A 27,120-nucleotide genomic window follows, 5' to 3' on the forward strand; every position below is an offset into this window, starting at 1 on the left:
ATGCACGCTAGTCAATTTTATGTAGGGAGTATCATAGTATTCTCAAATAAAATGATGCTATTGATTAAAAGTTTATGGACATGGATAGTTTTTACTTCTTTTCGAGATAAAAGTTTTGAAAATTGTTTGGACATATAATTGAAGTTTTAATTTTTTTTTATGTCAACTCAAATAATATCACGTAAAATAAAATTATTCTTTTTTAAGTTTTTTTTTTCCCTTTGACATTTATTCTGGTTTATCCAATCACAAGATAGAATCACGTGTGAACACAAGAAACTAAAAAGTGGATTCTACTCTATAAATAATAAATTGTTTTTTATTCAAGTTGAAGAAAAGGACATGCCAAGTGGTGTGAACTAATCATCAATTAGAAAACAAAAGGGAAAAGGATATGCATTCTCTGGATTTAGCATTTTTTAGAATCTTTTTGTTCTTGTGTGAATTTTGGTTTGATCTTTATGTAAAGCTAAAGTTGTACTAATGATTTTAGAAATAGATATTATATATTCTTTTTTTGACATAGCAAATCATTTTGGATCGAGCGGAGAATCAAAATTAATTTAGCGGTCCTATTTTGTTATTTTAGTGAATATTTAGAGCCAATGGAGCTACAACAAAGTATTCCCATAAAAAGAGGATACAGTAAAGAATCCCATTATATGAAGCATCCCAAGCATGAAAAATACCCATTGATTGTTCATGAACTTATTTTCATAGGTTAATGCAATGAGAGAATCAGATATTTTACACGTTTTTTATTTAACCCACTTTCAAAAGATCCATATTTGATCCAACTCGTTCATTTGCCCCTCCTAATCGGGAAGAATAGAAAAAAGAAAAAGTTTCCACTGGTCTAATGAAGTTTCTCAGAATCCTTCATGTACAATGTTTAATTTATCAGAAAAAGTGAAAAATTCTGCCCCATAAATAATCCCCTTCTTTGCATTTGATCTCCTGTAGTATCATTTCCAGAAAAACTGTTGTTCAAGTCTACAATAACATGATACAAAAAAGCTACTCAGATCCGATCACATTCTCTCAAGAAAAGCTACTGTAATGCAAAAGTTAGTTCAACCTTGTCACAGCTGGTCCAATCTTTTTGTCTCCCTTGTCTTGGACCAATTCCGTCATGGTAAGCAACACAGAGTATGAGCTCCCACCCGATCAGCTAAATTTACCAAGTTCCATCTTTTTCTTGATCGCCTTTTGACCGTGGTATATGAATGAATCAAGTATCCCTGACACAGTGAAAACTCCTGGATACAATTTCCAGAAAATTAGAACACTACCCGAAGTACACAATCAAACATCACTGGTGTGATGCAAGCGCTACGTTGATCTAAACAGGAGCTAACACCTTTTATTTCTTGAAATGAAACGAGATTTTTCCGAGTATAGAGCATTGTAAATAGGCAATATGACAAGGTGACTACAATTATGACCAAACTACATGATGTGATTCATTGTTGGAGTAAGTCCTAGATGGTTAGTAGGTTGCATCAGGGTTTGTAGAGCTACAAAGTGGTGTTTCATCCGTGAGCTGATCAAACATATCAAATTGCAGATATACAACATTACTAAAATTCAAAGGTTTAACTTTAGTGGAGCCAACGAAAGAATAAGAACAAACAGAGGCAGTCTCTGGATTTAACTTTGATGGGTTCAACTTTCAAGGTTCTCATTGAACTCATAGACTTCTAGAATCATGAGTTCAGAATTTAGTATTTTTTGAATTTTCGTAATCTTTCATATATAAATTTTTACTCCATGTTGAAAATGACGAGTTCTACATCTCTGGGAATAATTGTACAACCCCTCCCAAAGGTTCATTTACCAATAATAGACAGAAATTAGAATATATAGGTGCACCAAGTGATAGTGTAACATAGAGAAACACTGGAAATATATAGTCTTCTAATAAGAATTATTGTTCTATATTCAACAAATTCTTCAAGTCAGTACTCCCTTCAATCCAATTATATGACATCCTTTCCATTTTGAGACATTTGAAAATGTTTAACACTGTCTGCCTAAGTCATGGTGGTAGAGTTCCCCAGGTAGCAGCTACCAGTGTAATAGTCAAGGTGCGTGCAAATTGACCGGGGCACCGCCATTATAAGAAAAATGTTTAATGCCACTCCGTTGCTATATGACTTCCAAGATTTCAAATTCATCAATTTATTCAAATTTTAATAATGTGATGTTTCTAGAAAATTAACATTAAAACTGTCATTTCAATATTCTTTCACCATCACTAAATAAAATATAAGTCAAATCAACATATTACACTCTGTGTCCACTTAAACATTGTCACGTATAATAGAATAGAAGAAATACTTTTTATAAGATGTAATCAATATTAGATAAGAGATGAACAGGGAAGTATGAAGACTATAATTACCTCCAACTATAGCACAGACATTCGTCAAGAAGTGTAAGAATGACGCGTGTTGCTCGGTGAATGTAACCTGAAACAGGGCCAGATAAGATATGTAATTAAGGACAACAAGAAACGGGTAAAAACAGGAAAGAAAAAAAAATCCAAGTTAAAGAACTGAGCAATAACATAGTGGCGATAATGCTTCCTTCCTTCCTATAGTGTAACCAACCCCTTCTTTTAAAGAGATAAAGCCTTAATATAACAATTTACAGAAGTTATGATGAAAAAAATATATAGGTTTCAGAGGCAAACTAACGACTTAGAAATTTGAGCAACGGAATAATGCCAAACCTTGATTGGTGAAAGGTCATAGAAGAAGAAAACACCAGGAATAGACTGAAAACGACCAAAATCTGCGCCTTTGAAATGTTCGGTTACCGAGAACTGCAAACGATAAGCTGTTGTATCAGATTTTGTGGTCTATTAGTACAGCAAATGCAGGAGATAGCTTGAAGAATCAGAAAACCTGATTTGTCTGGATGGTATGCCCACTGACATCCGTATATACTGTAGGTACCACCTGTAGCAAATAACTAGATATTACCATCGACAATAACAGTAACTTTCCATCGACAACTCACAAAAAATTAGGTTAACCTAATGTTACAATAGTTATCATATGACAGAAACAAGAATGAACATTCCAAGAACAAATACTGTGCTGTGTCAACATGGCAATAGCAAATACCAAAATTAAAGAATGCCAGATGAAGGTTTATGCAATTTTTTCCAAATGAAGAAGACGGTTACACCGTTACATATTATGGTTATCACGTTTGACATTATTATTTCCATTATCACAAAACAATAACAACAACAAGAGTGTATATATACTGAAACATCCAACAGAAAATACCATATGGACATCAACAATTACAAAATGGTAGAACCAGATATTTTTTATGTTTTTGTATCACAAACAGAAAAGGATGTTACAGATCATAGATATAACTTTTGACCTTATTCTTTCCACTATGAAAATAATAATCAATGTTGCCCGGACTCTTCAAAAACACTGCCGTACCAATGTTGGGTACTTTAGAAATACACTACTTTTGGAGAACTCCACACCTTAATATGATATATGTTCTACTTTGAATGCACAAGAGAGTAAAAATTGTACTATCCAACAAATCAAAAGAGTTGAGGTAGTAGTGAGAGTCTACAAAACTTAGCATACAATATGAACAAGCAATCAGATCAACGTACGCTCCTTTAAATTGAGTTTTGTTAATCATATAATACAATTTGTATTTTTTCATGACCTTTGCGCCATTTCAGGTACTGTTTAATATTTAAATCATGCATTAAATTACAAACCCATTAATTAACTTTTGCAGAAAAAAAGAGGAAAGCAGTATTCATCAAACTTTCATTACAATAGTTGCAATGTTTAGTGTTCAATGACAATAGGTGAAACATTTGGGATTCGTAAGGTATATTTAGGTTTTTGAGGAAATGAGATAGGGAAAGTAGTACAACAACATACCAGTCCAATCCCACAAGTGGCCCTCTAGGGATGGTGGTGTGTACGCAAACCTTACCCCTACGTACCTTGGGAGGTACAGAGGTTATTTCAAGTAGACCCTCGGCTCAAGGAGAAGAAATAAAAGTAGTCTCCGTGTGAAATAGGGTCTGTTCTAACTTCTAACTCTTTTAGATAGTGTGAGGAACCTTCCTTTCCTAGAAAAGGTAATTGTTTTTGAATTACGCGGAACTAGAAAACATTGAATCGCGAAAAGGAAGTAGTCTGCATCTTTAGAAATGATTATATTTCCTTCTTCTTTTGACAGATTGCACGATTATCAGTTTTGAGGGATAAAGTGGAGCATGAACCAGCTTGTGGATACATCAACTAGTCCACTGGGAACTTGCTATAGCCCACAAGAACAGGTCTCAAGTTTTTGCCACCAAGACTGGGCAAATGCATAGCCTTGGCAAATGAGCTTCATACTGATCATAGGAGTTTCATAGAGGTTGAATTGGTCCTTAAGCTTAGAAATCCAACTACTTACAAAAGGACTAAATCTCAGTAACTCAAAGAGCTACTACCTCTCACACTCTCTCTCTCTCTTTAAAGAAAATAAAATACAAGTACAAGTGACAAGGGGATGGAGACAGAAGAAAGGGAAATGAAAGCTCTAGGCATTAATCCTTGACCACTCTATGACAAGTAAGCCAGAAAACACTAAATCAAGTGAAAATTACAAACCCACAGAACTTCATGTAAATAGCAGAAACAGGGAAGAAAGGAAAAGTAAGAGGGCAGTCACAGGAAAAATTGCCAACCTTGATAAAATACTGATACATGCCGTGGGGTGTTTCTTGAGTCCATTTCACACTGCAATTTGGAATGAAAACAAAAAGGAACAGTCAAAATACACGTGTTATCGTACATCCATCATATAAAGACACCAGCAAACAGTGTAAAGACTAGCAAAAGTGATGTACCCATCAAGAGGATTCACAACACCTGGGAAGTATTCTCCATAAGTTAATCTATTGATCTTGTGACTAATCTGTTGAACGTAGTTTTTAGTAAAGATACATTAAGGCACCAAAAAACAAACATGAACAGATGAACCAAGTCGCGAAAACATCTTACATTATAACTATCCTTCTGAAATGTGAGCAAATCATGGACATGAACATTTGACTGCTGAAAACTCTTCCCAGGTGCAAAGTGGAAATTTCCAGCCACTTTATTGACCTCCAAGAACCCATACATATTGCATCCTTCACCTTCTTCCTCTTTGATCTTTTCTAGGAAACCCTCTCTCTTACACTAACTCATATGAATTTCAAAAGAGAAAGAAGAAAGATCAGCCATGATTTCGATCAGTACATCATAAAATAATTAAATCTCAATAACCATGCGACTTTTCATATTAATTGAATAATATGTATGCAGAATATGTCAAAATATATGAAGTAAAAGCAGCATAATTTGAAGTTTGTCATCAAGCTATGCTAGTGTTCATGGGAGTGTGAAGCTGAAAAAAGCGAACAAGGGCGAAGTGCATTTTTCTAAAAAGACCAAAATAAAAAAAATATACAAGGAGATGTTCAATTTAAATGGAGTAATATGTTCAATTTAATGGAGTAATAAGTAGATAACACAAAATCCACCATAGGAAAAGTAAATCAAAACTAAAACATAAATTATATCAACATCTTATCACATTTGAGTCTTTAACTCAATCTCTATCTGATAAACTTTTGCAGTTCTTCCTTCGCATGAGCTGGGCAACTTGGACAAGCTGTAAGATTTGGATTACCATTTTGTATCTTGTTACAACAGAGACATTTAATATAGGTCTTGTTGGTATCACTAAATTTCTGTGCATAAATCCAAGAAGGGTCTCTCTTTTTTTAAATCTTGTGACGCCATTTCTAGTTTGGCTAATATTTCCCACAAACCAAATCCTGCAGAAGTTGCAGGCTATTCATCAAGAGCAAAAACCCATTTGATACGTTTCTCAAACAAAATGGTCTAAAGAATTGATCTATCAAAATAAATACTTACTTAAAAGATTCAGCTTACACTCAATTTCTTACCATTCTATAAGTTAATAACTTCTTTCTGGTGCACTAAGCTCCTGCTATGAGCGAGGTCCGGGAAAGGCCAGACCACAAGGATCTATTGTACGCAGCCTTATCTTGCATCTACACAAGAGACTGTTTCCACAGCTCGAATCCTTGACCTCCGTAACATGGATAACTTTTGATTAACAAAAGGTACTACTAATTACATAAATCTATTCTAAGGTTTGATCAGATTAAAGAAAATCCCTAAAAGAAATGCTTACCTCTCACCTACTTGAATACTAACGGAATTAACCTTACCACTTCATCCTCAGAAGTGATGGTTTTGCCCTACCATTTTATTCCTTGCTCTTTTCGCAATCGGCATCTAAATTTTCCAGAGTTTGACATTTTCCCATTCACATTTATTGAAATGGTTCTTACGTTATTACTTTGCATCTCTACCAAATAAAAAAAAAGAAAAACAATAAAAGCTAAATTTCAAGTTCTTATTTTGAACTCTTTTCCGTCGTGATTTAAGTTCTGTGCATTATGCATAGAAACTATGAAGTTTATTGAAAAAGAATAATTCTTGAAATGGAAGAAATTACCCATTCTAGAGTTTAAAATACAAGTTAAATTTGGAAGCTTTTTATTTCAAAGTTGCTCGAAAAAATGCGTCTTACAAAATCAGCAACTCCGTAAACACGTTTTCAGAAATGATGTATGGTAATCATATTTCCCATAGTGTCATCAAACTAGAATCTTCTGAAATGTATCCCAAGTAAATTTTTGACTACTTTGTGAATGCCTAAGTATTAGTTGTACAGCGATGTACATATGCTACATCATTAGATCAGTAATATTTTACTGATAAAAAAACAGCCATTTTTAAAAGATAATGTCACCTATAGGCACTTCATCCCATTAAGACAATCCCCAACCATGCTCTATTTTACTCTCCATTCTCTATATTTGGAGGGTAAAATAGAGAATGCCCTCTCCAAGCATTCTCTATTTTATCCTCTACTCTCCAATTATAGAGAGCTAAATAGTAGCTCTTCAAATTTGGAGAACTATTATTCATACTCTCTATTTCACTTTTTTAAAATTATATTATTATTTTGTAACTAACATATTACTTTTCATATAATGATATTAATTAAATCTCTAATATTCATAATTATTTTGAAATGTAATATAACATTTTTAATTTTCACTGAAAATGTACAAATTTTAAAATTTTCGTCATTTTAAGTGAATATATTTTTGATATTATTATTAATTTTCGCTGAAGAATGCACAAATTTAATGATAAAATGAAAATCAATTAAAATACAATACATAACATGATAATTTAAATACAAGATAACAATACAACACAATACATCACATAATAATTTTTAAAATCCCAATAATAATTTAATAATCTAGTAGGTCGTTTCCAAATTGAACAATATTTGAAAAAATTAATGTATGATCCAGACAAGTTGTGGTTATGATTACGGTTGTTTTTGTAAAAACTTTTTCAATTATTCATAGTTCTTTAGAAATTTAGAATAAAATATAAATTTATATTATATAAAGAATTTGAAAAAATAATACAATTTTATATCCCATGAAAATCATATAGGGGATGATTTGGAAAAAAGAAAGAAAGGATTTATAATAAAAATAATAATACAATATTGAGGAGAGAGAAGAGAATTAGATTGGAGTTAGGATTTGGAGAGTAAAAAATAGAGGGTAAGGTTGGATATGCCCTAACCAAGCTAGCTGTCTTACATAAAACTAATTGCAGAAGATCTGCTAATATGAAAATTACATGAGATATCTCGGTAATTAGAATAAAAACCACACAAGGTTTATATCATTACCAGTAAAATAATTCTACTAAACAAAATCGAATGAATATAATCTTATTTCAAATGTCAAATAAATGCTATCCTAACCGGTAATGTATAAAATGTACAGTGTCGAATGGTCACGATTGACCTTTGCATATAGTTAAGAAAAAAATTAGATCAATCACATTCATTCCATTCAACATACACGTACAAAAATTATCATGTCACATTTGTTTCTTAGAGATTGTGAAACCATAGAGCTCACAGCACTTCTATCACATCCATGTTATGTTGCATAACTACGATACGAGATGTGAAATGGAATTTCACTACTGTTGATTTCTTAATCTATCATTTTCACATGAGAAAGAAGCCATGGTAGTCGAACTTCATGGAGGAAAATGACTTCAGTTTCAGGGAATAATTTGGAGAAGAAGAAAACATACAAAATATGTAACTCCTTCAATGATCAATTTTCAACGTACCTGGTCAATTTCATCTGGGTTTGTCAATGCCCAACCTTTCTTTCTATAGGCTTCACGAACATCTTCGCAGGTGTTACAACAATGATCATCTGACTGCAAAGTTGACAGGAATTCACAGTTGGTATGTATAAGAAACAGTTTAATAAGATATGTAATTGTGGTATAATCAAGGACAAACAAAAAGATTGGATGCATGAAAGTAAACAAAACTATGAGATTAAATTTACAGAGAGGAAACTACAGCTTAAAATCATAATCTAAGAGAGATTTCTAGCATCAAGAAGTAGGAACATACCCCTTCAGCACCATAGCAGGAACCACAATATGTTTCGTTGTGCTCAAGTCTTCCTCCATGCCTTTGCAGAGGCCTATCAATCTGTTGTTGGAAAGAAGTCATAGACTCAGTGCTTGAAAGGAATAAATAGAGCATGCTTCTTAAATCAAAAGTCATAATTTTTACTTGATCCATGAAAATCCAGAATGCAAATAGCGGCCAAAACTATTTCTTTAAATCCAGATATTTGTCAGCTATAAAATTTGAAGTAAAGATTAATAAATTTTTACATCAGCTACTTCTCATAAAATAAAGAGTAACTTGTATCTCACCGTAGGAGAACCAATGCCCTCCTTCCTTGTCTCAATAACATTTCCGAGAACATCAATTCTTTTCTTGATGATGTCATGTCTCTGCAAGTAAAAATATAATCACATCACATAAAAACCCAAAGAGCATACCCATCGGCATTAGGATTCCAATAAATAGTGCAAGTAGCTTGCAATTATCTTTACTTTCACAACTTTGGTTATTGTTTTCAAAATGACCTTAGCTTCTACTGTGATAATAGCATGTCCCATACCTAGCTTAGCTTCATTGCATACAAGCCCTCTTGCAGCCTAGTTTACAATGCTGTTTGTCTTACGCAATTAAGCTTTTGTTTCTTGATAATTAAGAAATTAGCGTTAGGAAGAACTTAGTCAGTTCCAAGGAAAGAGAAGATTACACACTTAGAAAGACTCAGAGCCTCCCAGCACATCAGTGAAGCATCAAATACTGAAAAACAACACAAAATATAAACAAAGAAAAACTCACATTTACCCTCAGAATATCTTAAGAGCAGCTCAGTAGTGGCAGAAACTTACTAGATAGCAGTTAAAGATCATTTCAAAGAAACTCCATCGGCTTAGAAAAGCATATACAATTAGAAGATTATAATTCTTTCATGTTATTGTTATGTCAAACAAGGTAGGATGTAAGAGCACGAAAAAACATGTGGATAAAAGAATACTTTTCCTTTTCTTTTCTTTTCTTTTTTTGGCTGAGTGATTGAGGAATAGGAGAAAAAACAACAGACCCTGTTTGGATCCTATACACAGCCCTCACTGAGTTTGAGTGCTCATTTTAGGCATACATGAGCCATTAAGCTCAGAGAAGGTCGTGCTTCACCTCAATTAGGCTACACACTAAGGTGTGTTCCTCATTGCCTACAAGTTCTATCTTTGAATATTGTGGTACTGAAGAACAGACATGATTGGGAAAAGAAGATATTGATTAGCTCTGGAGTCAGCTCAAGTGGCAAAGGTTGTGGGACTTCTGTATAAGGTTACAAGTTCAAGTCCTACGCCAAGCAAACTAAGTCTAGTATTTAAGTGGATAAGGGTAGAGGGGAAGGCCTATCCTCCCAGAGTTCGAAAGCTATGGTTGGCCCGAAAGGTCGACTCCCTGACAGATTTCTTGGTCATAAAAAAGGATATATTTGTTGATAATGGTAACATTATATAAAATAAATATATATTAATTAGTAAGGAAAGCATAATGAGCAAAGTTGCTAATTTTGCTAGCATTGCATATACTCAGGTACGCACAGGGAGCAGATATTCAGTCATGTGGAGTGGCACACAATACTTCATAGAGATTATCTGGTCAAGTCTCATTAAACTTGACAACTCAATGAGAACCATAATCCTAAAGGAAAACTAAGTCATCTAACTCTATACGCGGAACTAGCATTCAAAAGAATGAAGTCATGTGGATTGGGGAAAACTAGGAACTTAGTAACTGGACAATATAACCTGTTTGTTGCACATACAATGTCAAGATGTTGCTCTCCACTGATATCCATGGCATCAACACTGAGAATTGAACATGGAATTGCTGGAAAGGTGATATCAAACTGCAATTTCAGATCAAAACAATGTTACAATCTGTCTTTTGCGATAACCGCCTCAGAAATCCAGATCAGCTTCTTCCAATCCTCCAAAATAAGCCAAGTTTTCTAAGCCATGCAATACAATACTATAGTGGAAGAGACTGAAGTTCTAGGAGGGAGAAAAAATAAACGATGGAGCATTTAGACATTCAAAACCTCAAAAAACTCAAATAATTACATCACTCAGCCTCAAGGTGGGAGTAACATTACATTGATGCGCAGTGTTTCTCCTCTTGAAGTATCCACAACAAGCTTTGTCTCGGTGGCAGCATGAAGATATAATCCTACAGCACAGCCAGGAGAAAAATAAAGACAGATATGGAGCATGATAACAATACATCACAACATCATGTTGAGCTAAAAAATAACTCCGTCCTCCCCACAAAAGAAATAGAAAATGTCTATTATCTAGTGCCATACCACCCATATATTCGGTATATATCACTAAAGGTAACACAAAAATAGGGAGGTCGAACACAATGCACTTCAGCAGCCAAACTATTTGTAGTCTCTTATGCAATCGGATAAAAGTTGATTTCTATTCAGCTTTAAAGAAATGACCAATTGCCGCAGTCTGATAATCCCAAAGCAGAGGAACACAAAAATGCATTCATAAAGAACATTAATCACAGATAAGGATATACAGAGGCTTCTGAAAATTGCCTGACTGGAAAACATACACAATAGCTTAAAGAGATATATGTTCTCATATCATCGCTTTGTTTCGATCAGATCTCATCACTCATAAAACTAATTCGAATGTAGACAAAGTTGTTGATACAGAAGGAACTACAGACTGCTACTTGTGCTAGTATGAACGTCTTCTGCCAAGCTTCTGACAATTCATATCAAAAGGCTGGAGAGAAAAGCAATTTGGTTCTTACGTAATTTACTACCAATATTGGCAAATGAAATTGGAAAAAAAATGCATTGAGACCATTGAAGACTTTGTGAAACCACGCAAGGTAATTGTAGCAGGATGACCATATACCGGAAGTTCAGGATGCCAAATTTAGCAGAACAATTGGAATGATAGCATAACTAGTCAGGGATGTCAGGGGCCAACTCTTTTTCTTTTGTTTTCCTTTTCTTACTTCTTATAAGAACTAAGGATGTGTGGAAGCTAATCTGGTGACACAAACAATAAGGCAAGAGTCATCCTCCAAATTGGGTGAAATGGAGACCATCACTAACGATCCTATTGCTATTTGCTACAGATTACATTCTGGAAGCACCAAAACAATCATTCTTTCACTATGTGCAGATTTCATATTGACTAAATGAAACTGACAACATCAATATATCACATAGAATAATTAAAAAATAGAACAACAAACTCATACATCCATTTCGGAATGGGAAAATATATTAATATCCTACCAAACAATTCTATGATTAAATAAGTTCATACAATATATACTGAGAACAAAAGAAGAGACATACGGAGCTCGGAGATGAAAAGCAACGTCATGATGATGGAGGAAGCTAAGGTAATAACACCTCCAGAAAGTGTTCTGCTGTAGAAATCCTCGTTGATCTTCGGATATGCATCCAAACTTCGTATTTTACTGACAAAACTATCCATATTTTCCGATCCCTTAACTGGAAATGCTCTACAAATTATGAAAATATATACGGAAACTCAACAAAATAGTAGTAGATTTGAGATTTATGCCGTCGTCGATGAACGATGGATCGCCAAATAGCTAACTATACAAACCAAACACTTAAGAGAATTGTAATTCCGGCGGTAGAATTAGCGAGTTCTCTTCTCCGTTCTCGTCCTAGTCCTCCTTTGTTTTTGTGAATCTGAGAGATTTTATTGCGAGGAAAAGGACAGAGAACATTCGCCGGAGAACTGTGTCATCGTTTTTTCGTCTAGCTTGATCTACCGTTTTTACGTCTCTCCTTTATTTGGGCTCACTATTTAGGCCCTTCTAATAGAGGCAACAACAAGATAGGCCCAATAAAGTTGTCTGGGTTCTTCAATAAGGTCGCATTAGGCGGCTAACAGTAGTTGTCTATATGAAGACATTTCTCGAGCTAATAACAATTTGACTCAAAATCAACGGCTTATTTGGTTAAAAATAAGTTATTTGAGAATTTATTATTTTGGATAGTTTATTTTATTGTATATATGTTATAAATTACATCACTATTATAATATAATCGTGGAATAAGTTATCAAGAATATGACAATTAAAAATTTATCTGTGGAATATCTTTTTATTATGGAACTATTTATTTTTAGAGTAATTTACATAATCACGCTATTTTAGAATCCAACTACTTAGATATAAACTAGTTTGCAATATTACATTTTTTATCATATTTTAGGTCTCGAATACATTAGCATCTAATTATTTAGATATAAATTAATTTGCAGTATTACATTTCTTACCATATTTTGAGTCTCGAATATATTAGGATCTAATTACTTAGATATAAACTAATTTACAGTATTACATTTCTTACCATATTTTGGACATCGAATACATGTATTTGTCTCTTTCCAATGGATGCATCTCAAATCAATTAGTTTGTCTAAATAAATTATATAATCGAAAGTCATTAATTGAAGGATGTGTCTAGTTAAGAAATATGTTTGAAAGTCATTAATTAGGGAAATAATTACGTTTGCAACAACTTTAAACGACATATATCATGATTCCTAAGAATATAATCAAAATTATTCTCTTTGTTTTTAGCGATTTAATAAACTTGGACTTCTAAACTCAGATACACGAACTATTATTCACATACATATGTATATTTTGTCAGATACATATACGAATAATATTAACTTAATCTTATGTCTGATACATTAATAATACATGCACAAATCTCCAATACATGTGTATACTCATTTAGATACATATACACTTAGTTAGATATATTGATAATAGATACATAGAAAATTAACTCAATAATATGTTGGATACATCAATAATGTGTTAAATACATTGATAATTTTAATTCGATAAAAAAGGTCCATTTTTCATCTTCTTCCTCGTTAAGAAAATAACAATTAATGCATACCCTCTTTCCATTCGCAACAAATTATATAATATCATCAAAATTGTTGAATGTTGGATTATCAAATTTAAGCGGCTGAAAGTTATCGAATATTTCAATGGTAATTTTTATATCATTTTTCGAACAACGAGAAATAAACATTCTTCTCATTTGAAGAATCACTATCATGAAAGAGAACTCTAGATCATGAATCTTTACTTGATTATTTAATTTAAGATTAATATTTATGTTATTTATTTAATTTAAGATTAACATTTATATTATTTGATAAGGAACTTATCTACTCCATCCGACTAGTTTGGGCTTCGAATTCGGGCAACTCAATATCATATCAAAATTATATTTTCTGTGAAGAAATTTATATTTTTTCAATCAAACTCATTAAAATTTGAATAGATCCACATACATCTTAGTTGACACGAGTATATATTGTTGAATAACAAGCATTCCATGTCATATTTTGATTTGTAAAAAACTCGTGTGGGAGCCTCTTATGATTAAAAAACCAGACATGTCGTTATCGAGGACCTTGTTTAAAAAAATATATATCTCCTGAAGCGTTTACCAGGAATAACTAATAAAAAGCTTATGACCAAAAGTGATTTTAAAAAGCAATCACATTCCAATAATAAAAAAAAAATTAGCTTAACTTTTAAAAATTAGAAGACCAAACAAATTGAAATTTATCACTAATACATAACTTTGAAAATGATTAAGTAGACACAAATTTCAAACTATTATGTTGTTGTTTTGAGTTTAATTGTAAAGGTCTAATGATGAAATTTGAGGTGGAGAGAAGAAATAAAGAAAGAGCATGGTGATGGAGATGGAGGCTGGCGAGAGATAGAATTGATTAACATGAAAGTTTGATTTAGGAATGATTTTATTACGAAGATAACTAGTTTTATGGGATATATTTATCTAATATTTTTTTCAATAATATATGGTATAAAATATAATTTTTATCTCACGTTCTTTCCTTTTTTTGTGTGTGTGTATAAATTTTATAAAATACATTTAAGGGTTTTTAATATGATTTTGTCTTAGGTCACGAGATTCATTCAGTCGCCTTTATTTAAAGATTTCAGATATTAAAAATTTATTTTCATCATAGTATCATACGAAATTCATGACATTGTGACAAAGTTTACAAATTTCCAGAATCAATGGAATATTCTGAAATTTTTTACTTGTTTAATTTGAAATTCATGCTAAAATCATGGTGCTTCTATATTTTTTTAAAAAAAGGGCTACCTTTCAACAATTTTTCAAACATCAATTGTTAAAATGCATATCCAGTATTATTTAGGTACGTAATTGTAAAGATGACAACAAAATATTTCAACGAAAATGGCAGTTATGTATATGTGATATATCAATATTGTATAAATAATATATAATCATGTACGTATGGTGTATATAGATATGTAATAGAGACGTATATACCTCCATATACATTATTTATCCAATATTTATACATTCTCATAAAGTTGTTGTTTTCTCCCGATCCTAACCAATTCAAATCTCTTTTAAACAGTTCCAAATTTTAGTTACGAGTTTCTCTCATTATTTTAATTATTTTAATATGTTATTCACTTGAAACGATTCAAATTTGTGACATGTCAAATTTCAAAATTTGATCTTCGAAGTTCATCAATACCGAATTGTTTCATTTTTCTTTCTCATACTTCAACTATCCTAGTCTTACTTTCTACATCTTGTCTTCCACCTTGTCCCGAACCACATTTTCCAACACTACAACCCAAACTTGCAATTCTCAGAAACAAGGCCAGGCCCATTTACGATGTCGATCCAGTTTCTCCCTCAGTTCAGGCCCAAAAGACTCATTTTTATCCTTCATCTAATTATACGTTTTCCTCTTCTTCATTTTTCCCATTAAAAAAACAGAAAGAAAAAAAAAAAACCTATATACATACAATTAGATTGATCCCTTAAGTAGGATTCTGTGGGTTATCTATTAGATTTTCTTTATAATATAATTATATTTTTTGCGTCGGATTATACTTCAAATTCATGAAGAAAAAAAAGAGCAATAAAAAAAACCGGATCTTTGAATTTCTAAGGAACACATTACATGCAACTTGCTAATTTATTTATTTTAAAAAATTACAAGTTGATTTGATCTTTAATAACCGACAAAAGATGCACATAAAATTAGATTAGTCAACTTTTTTCTCTCTCTCTCTCTCACTAAAGATTAAATTTTTTTAAAAAATAGAAGAAAAAAAAAGGAAAATGAACAAAATCAATAGATTCTCAAGAACCAAATTCTTTCTTCAAGATATTTTTGTTCCTTTCAAAATGGTATATTTAGGGAATAAAATATTATTTTTTAAAATTTTTTATTTGGGATGAAAAAGACATTTTTTTAAAATTTCATATAATGAGAAGGGAATTATATTCTTTTAAGATAGATTTGGGTACGGGACCAAATGGCCTTTGGAGTATTAAAATTGATTTGTTTTAAATAACATATTAGTAATTATAATTAGTGTTATTATACCGAGTGACGCTGCGTTATTCTCAAGAATAATCTTCTTTAGTGATCAATTTTTTAATGAGAATTTGAATTATAATTATGTATAATGTAGAGGAAGACACTTAATTACTAACACGAGTAATTTTAGAAACTAATTAATGTTATAAGACAAATTAAGATAAAGGAGATAAATTAAATTAAAGAAATATGGTACTGTATTAATTATTTATTATATGACGGCTGATAAGTGATAAGAATAATTATACATATAGTATCTTTATGATATATAAGCACGTGAAACTTTTTTGATATATATTTGCAAATTGTATGCAAATCAAATCACATTTCAACTTTGATTGGTTTGTGAGATCTTGTGATAGAAGCAATAGGGATTTAAACAAATCTAGGGACGTGCACGCTTCACAAAATTATGATAAAATCAAATCCTTTTATTATTATCATGTTCCAAAACAAGGACTTCTCTAATTATTGGTCAATAGAATATTCATGTAACTTCTATTTCCATAAAAGTTTATCGAGTCAATTAAACAGATGATTTTTTATATGAGGTATTAATAAATTTTATATTATTTGTATTCGATCGAACTTGTCTCACTAAGTTATTTAGTATGATTTATAATTTTTTATGTAATTTGTATATTATTATAATGGAGCAAAGAATAGCGATTACGGATTCTTGTAAAGAAAATAATAATAATGTAACTGTTCAATTGGACTATGATTGCCAACTAGGTTTTGACATGAATATTAATTTTCCAGCTCATACTTTTTTGTTGTTATTAGTATTTTTTTTCTATTTTTTCATAATTAACTTTTCATTGGTATGATATCTCAGTCAAAAAATGTACTTTCCGACAGCTTGCTTCGTGTTGGTGGAAGAGTGACTAACCTATGATTTTGGATTATCTTTTTCTAATAATAATATTACACTTTTTATCACTTGCTACTAATCTAAGTCCAGCCTTTTTTTATTTCAGTGGGGTTCACACGTATTTAAATTTTAATTTATTTTCAAAAAAGTTTTGTAAAGTATCATTATATTTTGTTGAGTTTCAGTTTGATGATCAACAAACGATGTGATGACATTGTGGTGAGCTGGCTATTGGTGAATAACACAGTCATGCTCTATAAGCTCTTCGATAGATTTGTCACATAAGCTCATTTGAATTAAGAGTAACTTTTAATAATAATGAATATAATCAATAAAATTTCACAATTGAGATATATAGAGAGGGTGATGTGTATGAAGTCTTATTTCTATCTTGTGAGGATAGAAGCGTTGTTTTCGATAGATGTTCAGCTCAATTAAAGTATAACAAAATCAGGTACAAGTAATAATAAAACCAGAGAATGTTAATGTATTGTGTGGGTGATGCAATTCTGATAAAAGATACTGGATATTACTCGGCTACCTACTAACCTTCTGTCATAATCATCAGCCTCCATATCTTTCCATGGCTACATCCTTGGAAATTAAGTTGCAAGTGTAGTATGTCTAGTCTAATCATATGATCTTTTCGATCCAAATTTTTTCGGCATACCTCTATTTCCAACCTCTTTATCCCCTAATTGTTGCTACTAACGCTGGTTTATACATTACATTAGTTATTTTCTTGTAGATGACACATGCATTGAGAGAATTTTGAGAGCAAAACTAATTGGAAATAATCATATAAGTTAGTTCGAAAGATCAATCTAAAGAACCAATGCCGTTCATGTTTGAAGTTATTTTCAATTCCTCAATTGGTCAAAGTTAGTTTAGTAGATTTTTTGAGTTGTAACCTAATTCACTCGTTCAAGAAGTACTTTAATTTGTAGGTGTTTTTTTCCTTTAATTAGGCAAAAATCATTACTAAAAACAATGTAAAATTGATGGATAGGGTTGATCCAATATTTTTTTTTCCTTTTAATTAGGTGAAATTATTACTAAAAATATTGTATAAACCGATGAAAAGGGTTGATCCATTTTTTTTCTTTTAATTTGATGAAATCAGTACTAAAAATATTGTAAAAACCGACGGATAGTGTTGATCCAAAAAATCCAAGGAAAACCCCACCCGTTCTGTCGTTTTTTTAAAAAAAGAAATTAATAAATAAATAAAAATATATAATTCTTAGTAGTGATTTAAATTAGAAGTGTTACAATGTATAATCGAGTGATTGTATGTGTTAAATTGGTAAATGAAGTCCCATAGTTAGGTTCTTTGGCATCATAATTTAATTAGGCTCGAAAAGCCACTCAAAGGCATCAGTGGAATTTCGTTGATTCTAAAGGCTACTTATGATTAACAATAGTAATTATTATAATAATAATTAAAGAAAATCTGTTGGTAGTTTGAAAAATGGAAGCATGCTATTATGATGGCTAAAAGCTAAAAATATCAGTGCTGTCAGTTTATCTTGAAAAAAATCTAATGAAAAAAAATATATATTCACAAATAATTAAAGAAAATAAGAAGGGTGGGGGATTGATGGAAATTTTTAATATTATCTTTGTGAATAAGGGAATTAATGAGAGTAGTGGAGTATAGGGAATGAATCAAATGTAATAAAAATTCTTTTATGTATATGATTAGAGAATATATAATTGGTCAATTTGGCCATAATGCATGTGTTATTTTAATCATTTAATTAGGAACTAGATACCTTTAGTCTAACTATATTTTGGAATCATCTTAGTGTTATATATCAAGATTCGAACTAATTATACATATTTAATTTGATTTAGTTAAAATCAAGAACATGATAATTCTTTTTTTTTTCTTTAACATGTGAAATATTAATATTAAAAACTAGAAATTAGTACAAAAAGTGTAGGTGCTTCAAGAGTACAATATAAATCCTAAGTTTGAGTCAAATTGTTACAAGTAGTAATAATAACTTTAATTTCCTAACAAAATGATAATGATTGTATGTCCTCTTCGTTTACCTTTCTCGTTCAGTTTTCCTAAATCCATTTTAATATATTAAAGAGATCAAAATAATATTTTTTATCTCGCGCTATTTTCACCTACATGGATGTTTTTCTTTCCTTACAAAGCAAACTTAATCAAGCTACGAAAGGATAAAGGAGAAAGGAAAAAAGAAAACCTTCCTCGTACACATAAAAATCATTTTTAGCAAAGTCGCTCCTTCCCAATCTCTCCTAGACTCCGACAACATTGATTTCGGTAAAGAAGATGAAGCAAACACATTGACTATTCTGATTGAGCATGGATTCAAAAAAAATAGCAACTAAAGAAAAGTTAAAAAGTAATGGTGAAGAAGGACGACTCTTAATATTAAATACTTAAATATTTTGTTTATTATATTCTTTGAAAAAATACAAAAAAATCATTATAAAAAAAATAAAAATAAACGTAAGAAATAGAAATTGTAAAGGAACTATAATAAATAGCACATATTATTCTTAGGTGTACGTATCTCATATCTATATTAGATTTGGAAATTCTGTTAATTAAGTTACTATAAGACTTGGCATTTCATGAGCCTTCACCCTAAAATTATGGCTGTAAATGTGTGTGTATGGGAGAGAGAGAGAAAATGAACAAAAAAAAAAAGTGGGGGATAAAAAAGCTAATTTGGTAGGGACTACTCAAATAATAAAAATCATTCATTTCTAACTTTAACGTTATGAATTAGAGATTAAATTATTATGTTTTGATTAAAAGGTATATATTTATCTTTTGAAAACACAAAGATATTATTTTTTGATACATTGATAAACTTTCTCCCAAACATTGCGGTGTGTAAATTTATTATTAATTGCGTTTTCTTATATTTCAAAAATCTTCTTTATATTTATGACTTTCCTTTAATTTATCATAAAGTATGTATATTAATATATCTCTTTTTAGTTATGGATAATCTTTACCTTATTATCTTCGAAGAGATATGTGTATGAAGTTGTATACATGTTTATACATTCATCTTCGTTTACAAATTTGACAACAAAATAATAATTTGTATAGTACTTTATTAGAAATTAAAATAAAAAATACTAACATATAATATAAATAAGGCTACGAGTGTACGCATTTTTAAAAAGGATCAACTTACAAGTAACATGGGGTGTTAGTTATTAATTCATAAACAATATCAATTATAAAAATAAAAAAAAACATATTATTGTACAGGTTTTTAAGATATTTTTAATGTACTTAAAAAGGTCATGTAAAATTTGTTGCGCAGAGCATAATGAAGCCTCCCAAAAGCCAAAGGTGCACTAAGCATTAAGGGAAAATTTGAAAGAGACATTAGCATCATTGATAATTATTAGTGGAGTAAAAATAAAAATAAAAAATAGGTATGATATCTCAGTTTACAATATATATCTCCAATAATTATGTTCTATGAACTTGGGTAATTGCACTTTGATGAACATGGTTTTGCAATAAAGAAATATCCACATAAGTCGCTATAAAATACCTTAATTAAAGATAAAGCTAAAAGTTGCCTAAGCACAAACAAACAAATGTAATCTATACTTTTTTAGACTCTTCCCAACTTATTACTTTTTCTTTTTCTTTTTATAATTTTCCTTTTGCAATTTTAATAGTACCTAATACCAGGTATACAAATAGAAAAATAATTATTTGTATCATGTTTTTATATTCAGTTAATAAATTAAAAGTACATATATTATATTCATTAGTTACATGTAAATATTTGATACGAGTAAATTCATATAACTTAATCATTAAACATCTCAATCAAATGAAAGAATAAATAGTGATAATTTATACCTTTAGGTTGCAAATTGTTTATTGTTCTTTTACCAAAATAGAAAGAGGGCTCGACAAGTAATGGCAATTAGTTTGTACCAAAATGTTGTATAGATGGAACTACAGCCACACACCACGTGTAGCTGACCCACCTACCACTTCGGGTTCACACACTAACACAAAGATGCCCCCTAAGGAAAATGGAAACATAACAACATTAGCTACCCCACTTTTTACTATATATATAAAATTTTAAATTAGAAAGGTTTTCAAATTTGGTGATTTTAAATTATAAATATTAAAATGTCTTTTTGATTTTATAAATTTAAAAATGATATGTCAAACATTAAAATTAAAAAGTTAAGACAAAAAAAGACATCTATTTTAAAATGAACTAAAAGAAAAAGAAACAAATAAATTAAGATAGAATAAAAAATGAAAAGAGGATTTAGTTCTTTTTTAGTTAGTATTTATATATAATTTAATAATACCTAAAGTATAATAGTTGAGGAGTAATTAAATATAAATTCGCGCGATCATAAAATTCATTACTATCTCATAATAGAATTACTGAAATCATATCCTATTATTTCAAATTGCTACTTTTTATGTAATATTATCACATAACTATCCACTGCAAACTTGTAATAGTCATAAAACACATCGCTATCTCATAAAAATATTGAAATCATATCATATTACGTGAAATTGCTACTTTCTCTAAAATATTATCACACAACTAAGATCAACTCGAAACGAAGAAAAAAAAAAGTGTTTTGAGATTAAATTTGTGAGTGGGGGTGGGGGTGGAGGGGGGAGAGGTTCTTAAAAGGGAGAGTGAGTGGGGGAGGTGGCACAAGTGGATGGAGCATTTTGGGCCGAAGGGCCATGATTAGTGGGCCCAGGTGAATCATCGCCAGGCAAACTACTCAAAAAGTGAAATTGGGCCAGTAGCGTCTCCGTTTTTTGCTTCTTAAAACTACCGGTGGGCCCAATTCAGCTACTAGTTGTGGGCCCAATTTAGCATTTAACTGAAAAAATCAATTTTTTTTAATTTAGTTATAATGTGGCAGTTTTTTCAGTTAAAGAGACTCATGAACTCTCTCTACTGTACCCATTACATGCCAAGTAACCAAATTATTCTTCCCCATTAATTATGGAATTTTGAAGATAATAATTTATTTATTTATTTTAATAAAATAATATTAAGAATAAATCCTATATTGAGATCAAGATCAGATTTTATACTCATGAGTATCAAGTTAGATTCTACCTAGATTCTAATAATTAATTCCTCCAAATTAGATGGGTAGAAATAATTCTAACCATTTTAGTAATGGGTATTCTTGTAATATCCATAAAAAGCAATTTATTTTTTTTTTATTTTTGAAAAAGGGCAGAATCGACTTTAATTACCCAATAGGAAAAAGAGAGACTTCTTTAATGTGATAGAGAAGTGAGCAATTTATTCACGTACGATTTTTATGAACCTTTTTCTTAACATTTAAGGTAGCTCCACATTGATATTTGAAAAATTGAGATGTAATATGGTCCAGTAATTAGTTAATATATATCATTTAAATATAAAATTTCGATGATATTATTTCTTCATATACATCATATTCACGAGTTTACCCTACCTAAAATTAAATGAAAAACTTAGCAATTCGTCGATCGTTACTGTTCCACAAATAATTTGCCAACGAAGTGCTCTAATATATAGTTTCAAATTAGGAATGCTGGTGGTCGGTGTATAGGTGAGGAATATTTATACAATTATGGCCGAAAGTTCAGCAAATGTCAATAAATACATTAAGTAGTGTTGTTTGTATAGTGGTACTTCTGTCATTTCAATTTATTTGTTCGTTTTGAAAAGTTCTTTTTTTAATCTTTAGGTTTAATTTCTTATATAACATGTTTGATCACAAAATTAAAGGATAATTTGATACATGTGATATATTTTTAATTTTAAATCACAAAATTAAAAAATGTTGGTTACTTATTAAAATACTTCAAGAAGATTCACAAAGAACATTCAGAGAGAAATATAAATGTAATTACATTATTTATTAAATAAAATTTTTATTTCTTCATATTCTGCTTGTGGTGGGAGTTTATTTTCCATTCATTAAAATTTGTTGTAAACAAATTGTCACGTTCAATGGGATCAAATCTGTCTCTTCGATCTCTCATAAAACATATCTGAAAATCTGAAGTCATAAAATCACAAATATAAAAACTCCATAATTTATAGATAACTCAAGTCTCATTTTAGAGTAACACGACAAACAAAATAAAATGGAAAAAGTATTTATTAACTATATCTTATATCATGTAATCTACGTAACACCAAACTTTTGCAACAAAATTTATTAGAATATTAGTTGTAATCCTATCATATCTTCAGATTGATTAATATTCAATTCTAGATCTCTTAAACTATTAAGATTTATCATGCTTTGATATTGATAATCCAAATCAATCTTAAAGACGTTAATTAATAATAAAAAAAAAAACATAGCTTCTCGACAATTACAAACGAATACGTTAAATTGAAAAAAGTGTTAAAAACGTTAAATAGTATTATCTAAAATGAGTGGATGATAAGGACACATACCTAATTATAATTTTAATAAGAGTTTGACAAATAACGCTATTTTTTCTCAAAAAGAAAAATAATGCAAATTTATGAATAGTATATGGCCATTGTGTCGTTTTTCTGCACACGGGCTTAACACGTAACAAATATGATGTTACATCAAAAAATTATTTCAACTCGTTAAGCATTATTCTGCATGTCTTTTCACTAAAACAGTTGGCTTTGATCTTTAAGTGAAAGAGACTTACTTTAATTTTTCACTACTTTGATGATGAATTAGTTTAAGTAATATACATTATTAGCATAAATATTTTTTTAATTAATAAGTTAATTACATGTAGGTTGTAGTATAATTTATTCTCAAGACGTTAAATCTCATATATATATATATATATATAAATTTGTTATTTAATTATTTAATTTGATGGTTTTATGTTATTTAATTAGTTAAACGAGAGAAAAAAATTTCCTACGTTTGACAATATGACATTCCTAGCTTGTCGAAGAAGCCACAACGTAGAAAACACGTGCTTCATTTGTCTGGTGACTTCCCTGAATGAAAAATAAAATAAAAATCAATTATTCTCGTAAAAAATAATGCTCATGATTTTATTTGGTTACTATAAAAAATAATTAATTTAACAAATTAATGTGAAAAGTCCTAATATATTTTTCAAAGAAAAGTTTCCAGAATTAATTGCACGTTACCATAATAGTCACGTCTTTTACCATGAAGTCGTGTTAACACTTTACTCTATGTCATTGATGAATATGGTAATTAAAAAAAAAAGAGGTTTAGGTTATATGCATTGGCGTTACTTGTAAGTAATTTTTTTTATATTATCAAATAATTTATAGGATGTATATTTATATAATTTTGAAATTAATTAGATCGATTATCAATCATGCAGAAAAATTAAAGTTAGATATCCCGTCAACCAATTCAGCCACTCCTAATGATAGAATTTAGTCTTTAATATATTCTTTCCGTCTCATATTAGTTGATCACTTTTCATTCTGCATGATAATTAAAAAATAATAAGAAGAAGACAGTTTTACTAGTTCACCTCTTAAAAATTCTTTGAAAATTTAAAATAAATGTTAACACATTCAAAAAGAATAAAATAATAATTGCAAGGATAATATAAAAATAATTTTACTAATGCTTTTTTTCATTTAGTAAGGCGAATAACTATTTGTAGTATATGATGAATAAATATGAATGGAGAGAGTGATATTGTTGAATGTTAAATATATCTAAATTCTAATCATCCGTTTGAATACAAGATATAGAAATTAGTATCATTTTATTTTCTTTGGTACAAAAAATTAAATATCAATAATGGCAATGCCTAAGAAATTCTTGGCCGGTAAATATTCTCATCCTAGGTCTCATACTAATATATATATTTAACATTGTCAAATAAATTTTCCAAGATTCCTTGCCATTTTTTTTTATTTGAGGTGATTCTTTAATTCTTTGAGACTTTCTTCAATCTTCACTATACATGTATATTATGACTTATTGCTAGAATCAATTAAAAAGGATTTTACAACCCCATATAATTGACACAAAAAAGGTATCTAGTCACATGTTTATTGGCCGTTAACCTTGACTATAGTAGTAATTTTATTTTGATTTTTCGCTCGATTTTCAGAGTCTATATTGGAGTCCTATTGAATCCGAACCATGCACTGTTAGGTCCATTTGAGGGTGATCCTCCCAATAAATTTTTCTCCATAATCAAAATTCAAAACTAAAATCTCGAATTAATTATTAATAATGGAACAGTTCCGACCACATTGCACCATAACCATGGTTGGTGTAGTAATTAATTTGTTCACAAAGAAGTATAAAGACAATTGAAGTCAAAATTCGAGTTAGGTTTCTCTTCATATTGGGATTCTCAAAAGGAGGAATTAACCAGGAAGGAAGGTTTCTAAACCTAAAAGTTATTATTCCCATTTTATTTTCAAAAGGTATGAAATCAAAGATTCATTTCTTTGAACCTAGCATACACAATTACATCGTAGTAACATTTAGTTTGCCTAACTTTCTCTTTTGACAATTGTCGTTTATATCAATAATGAAATAAAAATTATATATTCTCTCTTTTTAAATTACTTTTTCTATATCATACTAATTAATATACCATATGGAAAAGTATCATTAGAGAATGTCAAATTAAGAATCTTTATGGTCTCCGTTTGCGTCTATTCATTGGTTGAAGGGCTTGCTTTGGGATTAAAAAAAAGCAGAATTGGAGTCATGCATTGCATTTACAACAAATGTAGAATACTGCACAAAAATAGTTACGACTATAGCTATGAACTTTATCGTTAATCTGTTCAATAATTCATTTATAATTAGTAAGATTTTATGACTAATTCATCGTTAAATAAAAATAGCAATTATTTTTACTATTTAATTATCGAATTTATCTAACTATTGTTTATTTTTTTACATAAAACTCAAGGGAAGCACTTCCTCCATTCCGTTGTATTTTTCACATTTAAACTTGATATATTCACGAAAAGAATATGATCGCATGACTATTTTACCATACTATCCATATTAATTGATTTTAGTAGCTTTTGGGAAATTAAATCCTAAGCCGAGGGAATAAATAATGTTAAGGAGAAAAAATAATTTTATTTTCTTAATATACTAAAATCTAAAATGACAAGTAAAAATAAAAAAATATTTTTAAATTAATGAACAAGTAAAAGTAAACGTAAGTCTTTATAAAATTTTAAAATGTGACTATTTTAAGAAAAGAGTCCAAAAGAGAATCTCTAGCAAAGTTTCTCAAAATCACAATAGTAAGAATTAAGGAGAATAAAAGTAATTGACAACTATTCATCATCATCAAATCTTAATAAATTGGACTTTATCTAATTTTTTAAATTTTACTTATTATGTTCCTTGAATATTTCCTCTTAACAAATTGGTATGGTCGGTTGATTTCATGGCTTTTTAAATTTTCCCAATCATTATACAAAAGTTACTCAATCAACTAAAAGTTAAAAAGAAAATAATTTTTTTAATTATATTCCACACACACACTCACTCTAGGCCATGCTAAAAGAAAGTTTTGATTCTCACCTTAAATTCTATTAATACAATTTCCACGAAAAAACACTATTGATCTTTTTCTTTTTTTGTAATAAGAAAAAAGTAATAAAATTTGTTTTGTGGCCCAATGACAATAGAAAGGAAATAAAATAATGGAAATATGAGTTCATAGAGACATGTACTTGATAAGAAGCTGCTGGTTTTTTTCTCATGCAGTTGGTTAGGTTTTAAGGGGCTGTTAGTTTTAGTTCTAATTTTAATTTCAAGGGGCGTTATGTACGTAGGGGTTTTTAAGGTTTGAGTTTATATTTGGTGGTTATTAGGTTAGGTTGTTTATATGTTTGTTAATTGATTAATTAATTAATTAAAGGCGGTATCTAGATGCTTTAATGTTTTATTAATTAAAGAACTTTTAATTTGGAAGAAATAATTAATAGAAAAAGTGTACTTTTAATGGTCTACATTTTATTTTGAGGACAAGTCTTAGTGGTTGAAGCTTGACATACAAGAAAAATGGAAAAGGTTGACGGTGCAATGTTTTGAATGAAAATTAATAAGGTCGAAGTTTATGAATAAGGCAACTAATGAACTTTCAATTAATTTAAAATGTGGTTGTTGGTTTCTTGTTTGCTAATTAAGGACCTTAGGTCTCAAAAT

General features: G+C 30.0%; 1 protein-coding gene across 4 annotated transcripts; it reads right to left on the bottom strand.

Annotated features, from left to right (window-relative positions):
• Positions 1 to 743: 743 nt before the first annotated feature.
• Positions 744 to 12,532, bottom strand: LOC101249351 (uncharacterized). Of its 4 annotated transcripts, XR_002027660.3 has the most exons (14): positions 11,951 to 12,522; positions 10,718 to 10,791; positions 10,388 to 10,471; positions 8,907 to 8,987; positions 8,596 to 8,676; positions 8,301 to 8,393; positions 5,049 to 5,228; positions 4,895 to 4,962; positions 4,733 to 4,784; positions 2,910 to 2,963; positions 2,735 to 2,827; positions 2,405 to 2,471; positions 1,079 to 1,259; positions 744 to 993 (listed from the first exon to the last, which is right to left on the bottom strand). XR_002027660.3 is itself a non-coding variant. In XM_004237845.5 (13 exons), the coding sequence occupies exons 1-13, from the start codon at positions 12,090 to 12,092 to the stop codon at positions 1,168 to 1,170; spliced, it is 1,161 nt and encodes a 386-aa protein (XP_004237893.1). In that variant the 5' UTR covers positions 12,093 to 12,532; the 3' UTR covers positions 744 to 1,167. The 4 variants fall into 4 exon arrangements, 2 of the variants coding, with proteins under 2 accessions (XP_004237893.1, XP_069153432.1); XR_011220874.1 differs by lacking the exon at positions 10,388 to 10,471; XM_004237845.5 differs by having other exon boundaries at positions 744 to 1,259; positions 11,951 to 12,532.
• Between the last annotated feature and the right edge of the window lie 14,588 nt (positions 12,533 to 27,120).

Source organism: Solanum lycopersicum, chromosome 4 (genome assembly GCF_036512215.1).
Source record: "Solanum lycopersicum chromosome 4, SLM_r2.1".
NCBI lineage: Eukaryota > Viridiplantae > Streptophyta > Magnoliopsida > Solanales > Solanaceae > Solanum > Solanum lycopersicum.

Bases quoted from the DNA above. Each gene is read 5' to 3' on its own strand.
- LOC101249351 (XM_004237845.5), bottom strand. From the start codon at position 12,092: ATGGATAGTTTTGTCAGTAAAATACGAAGTTTGGATGCATATCCGAAG. The intron at 8,988-10,387 runs GTATGTGCAACA...TTTTACTTGCAG, and splicing joins GAGAGCAACATCTTGACATT to AGACATGACATCATCAAGAA. The intron at 8,394-8,595 runs GTATGTTCCTAC...TCAACTTTGCAG, and splicing joins CCTGCTATGGTGCTGAAGGG to TCAGATGATCATTGTTGTAA.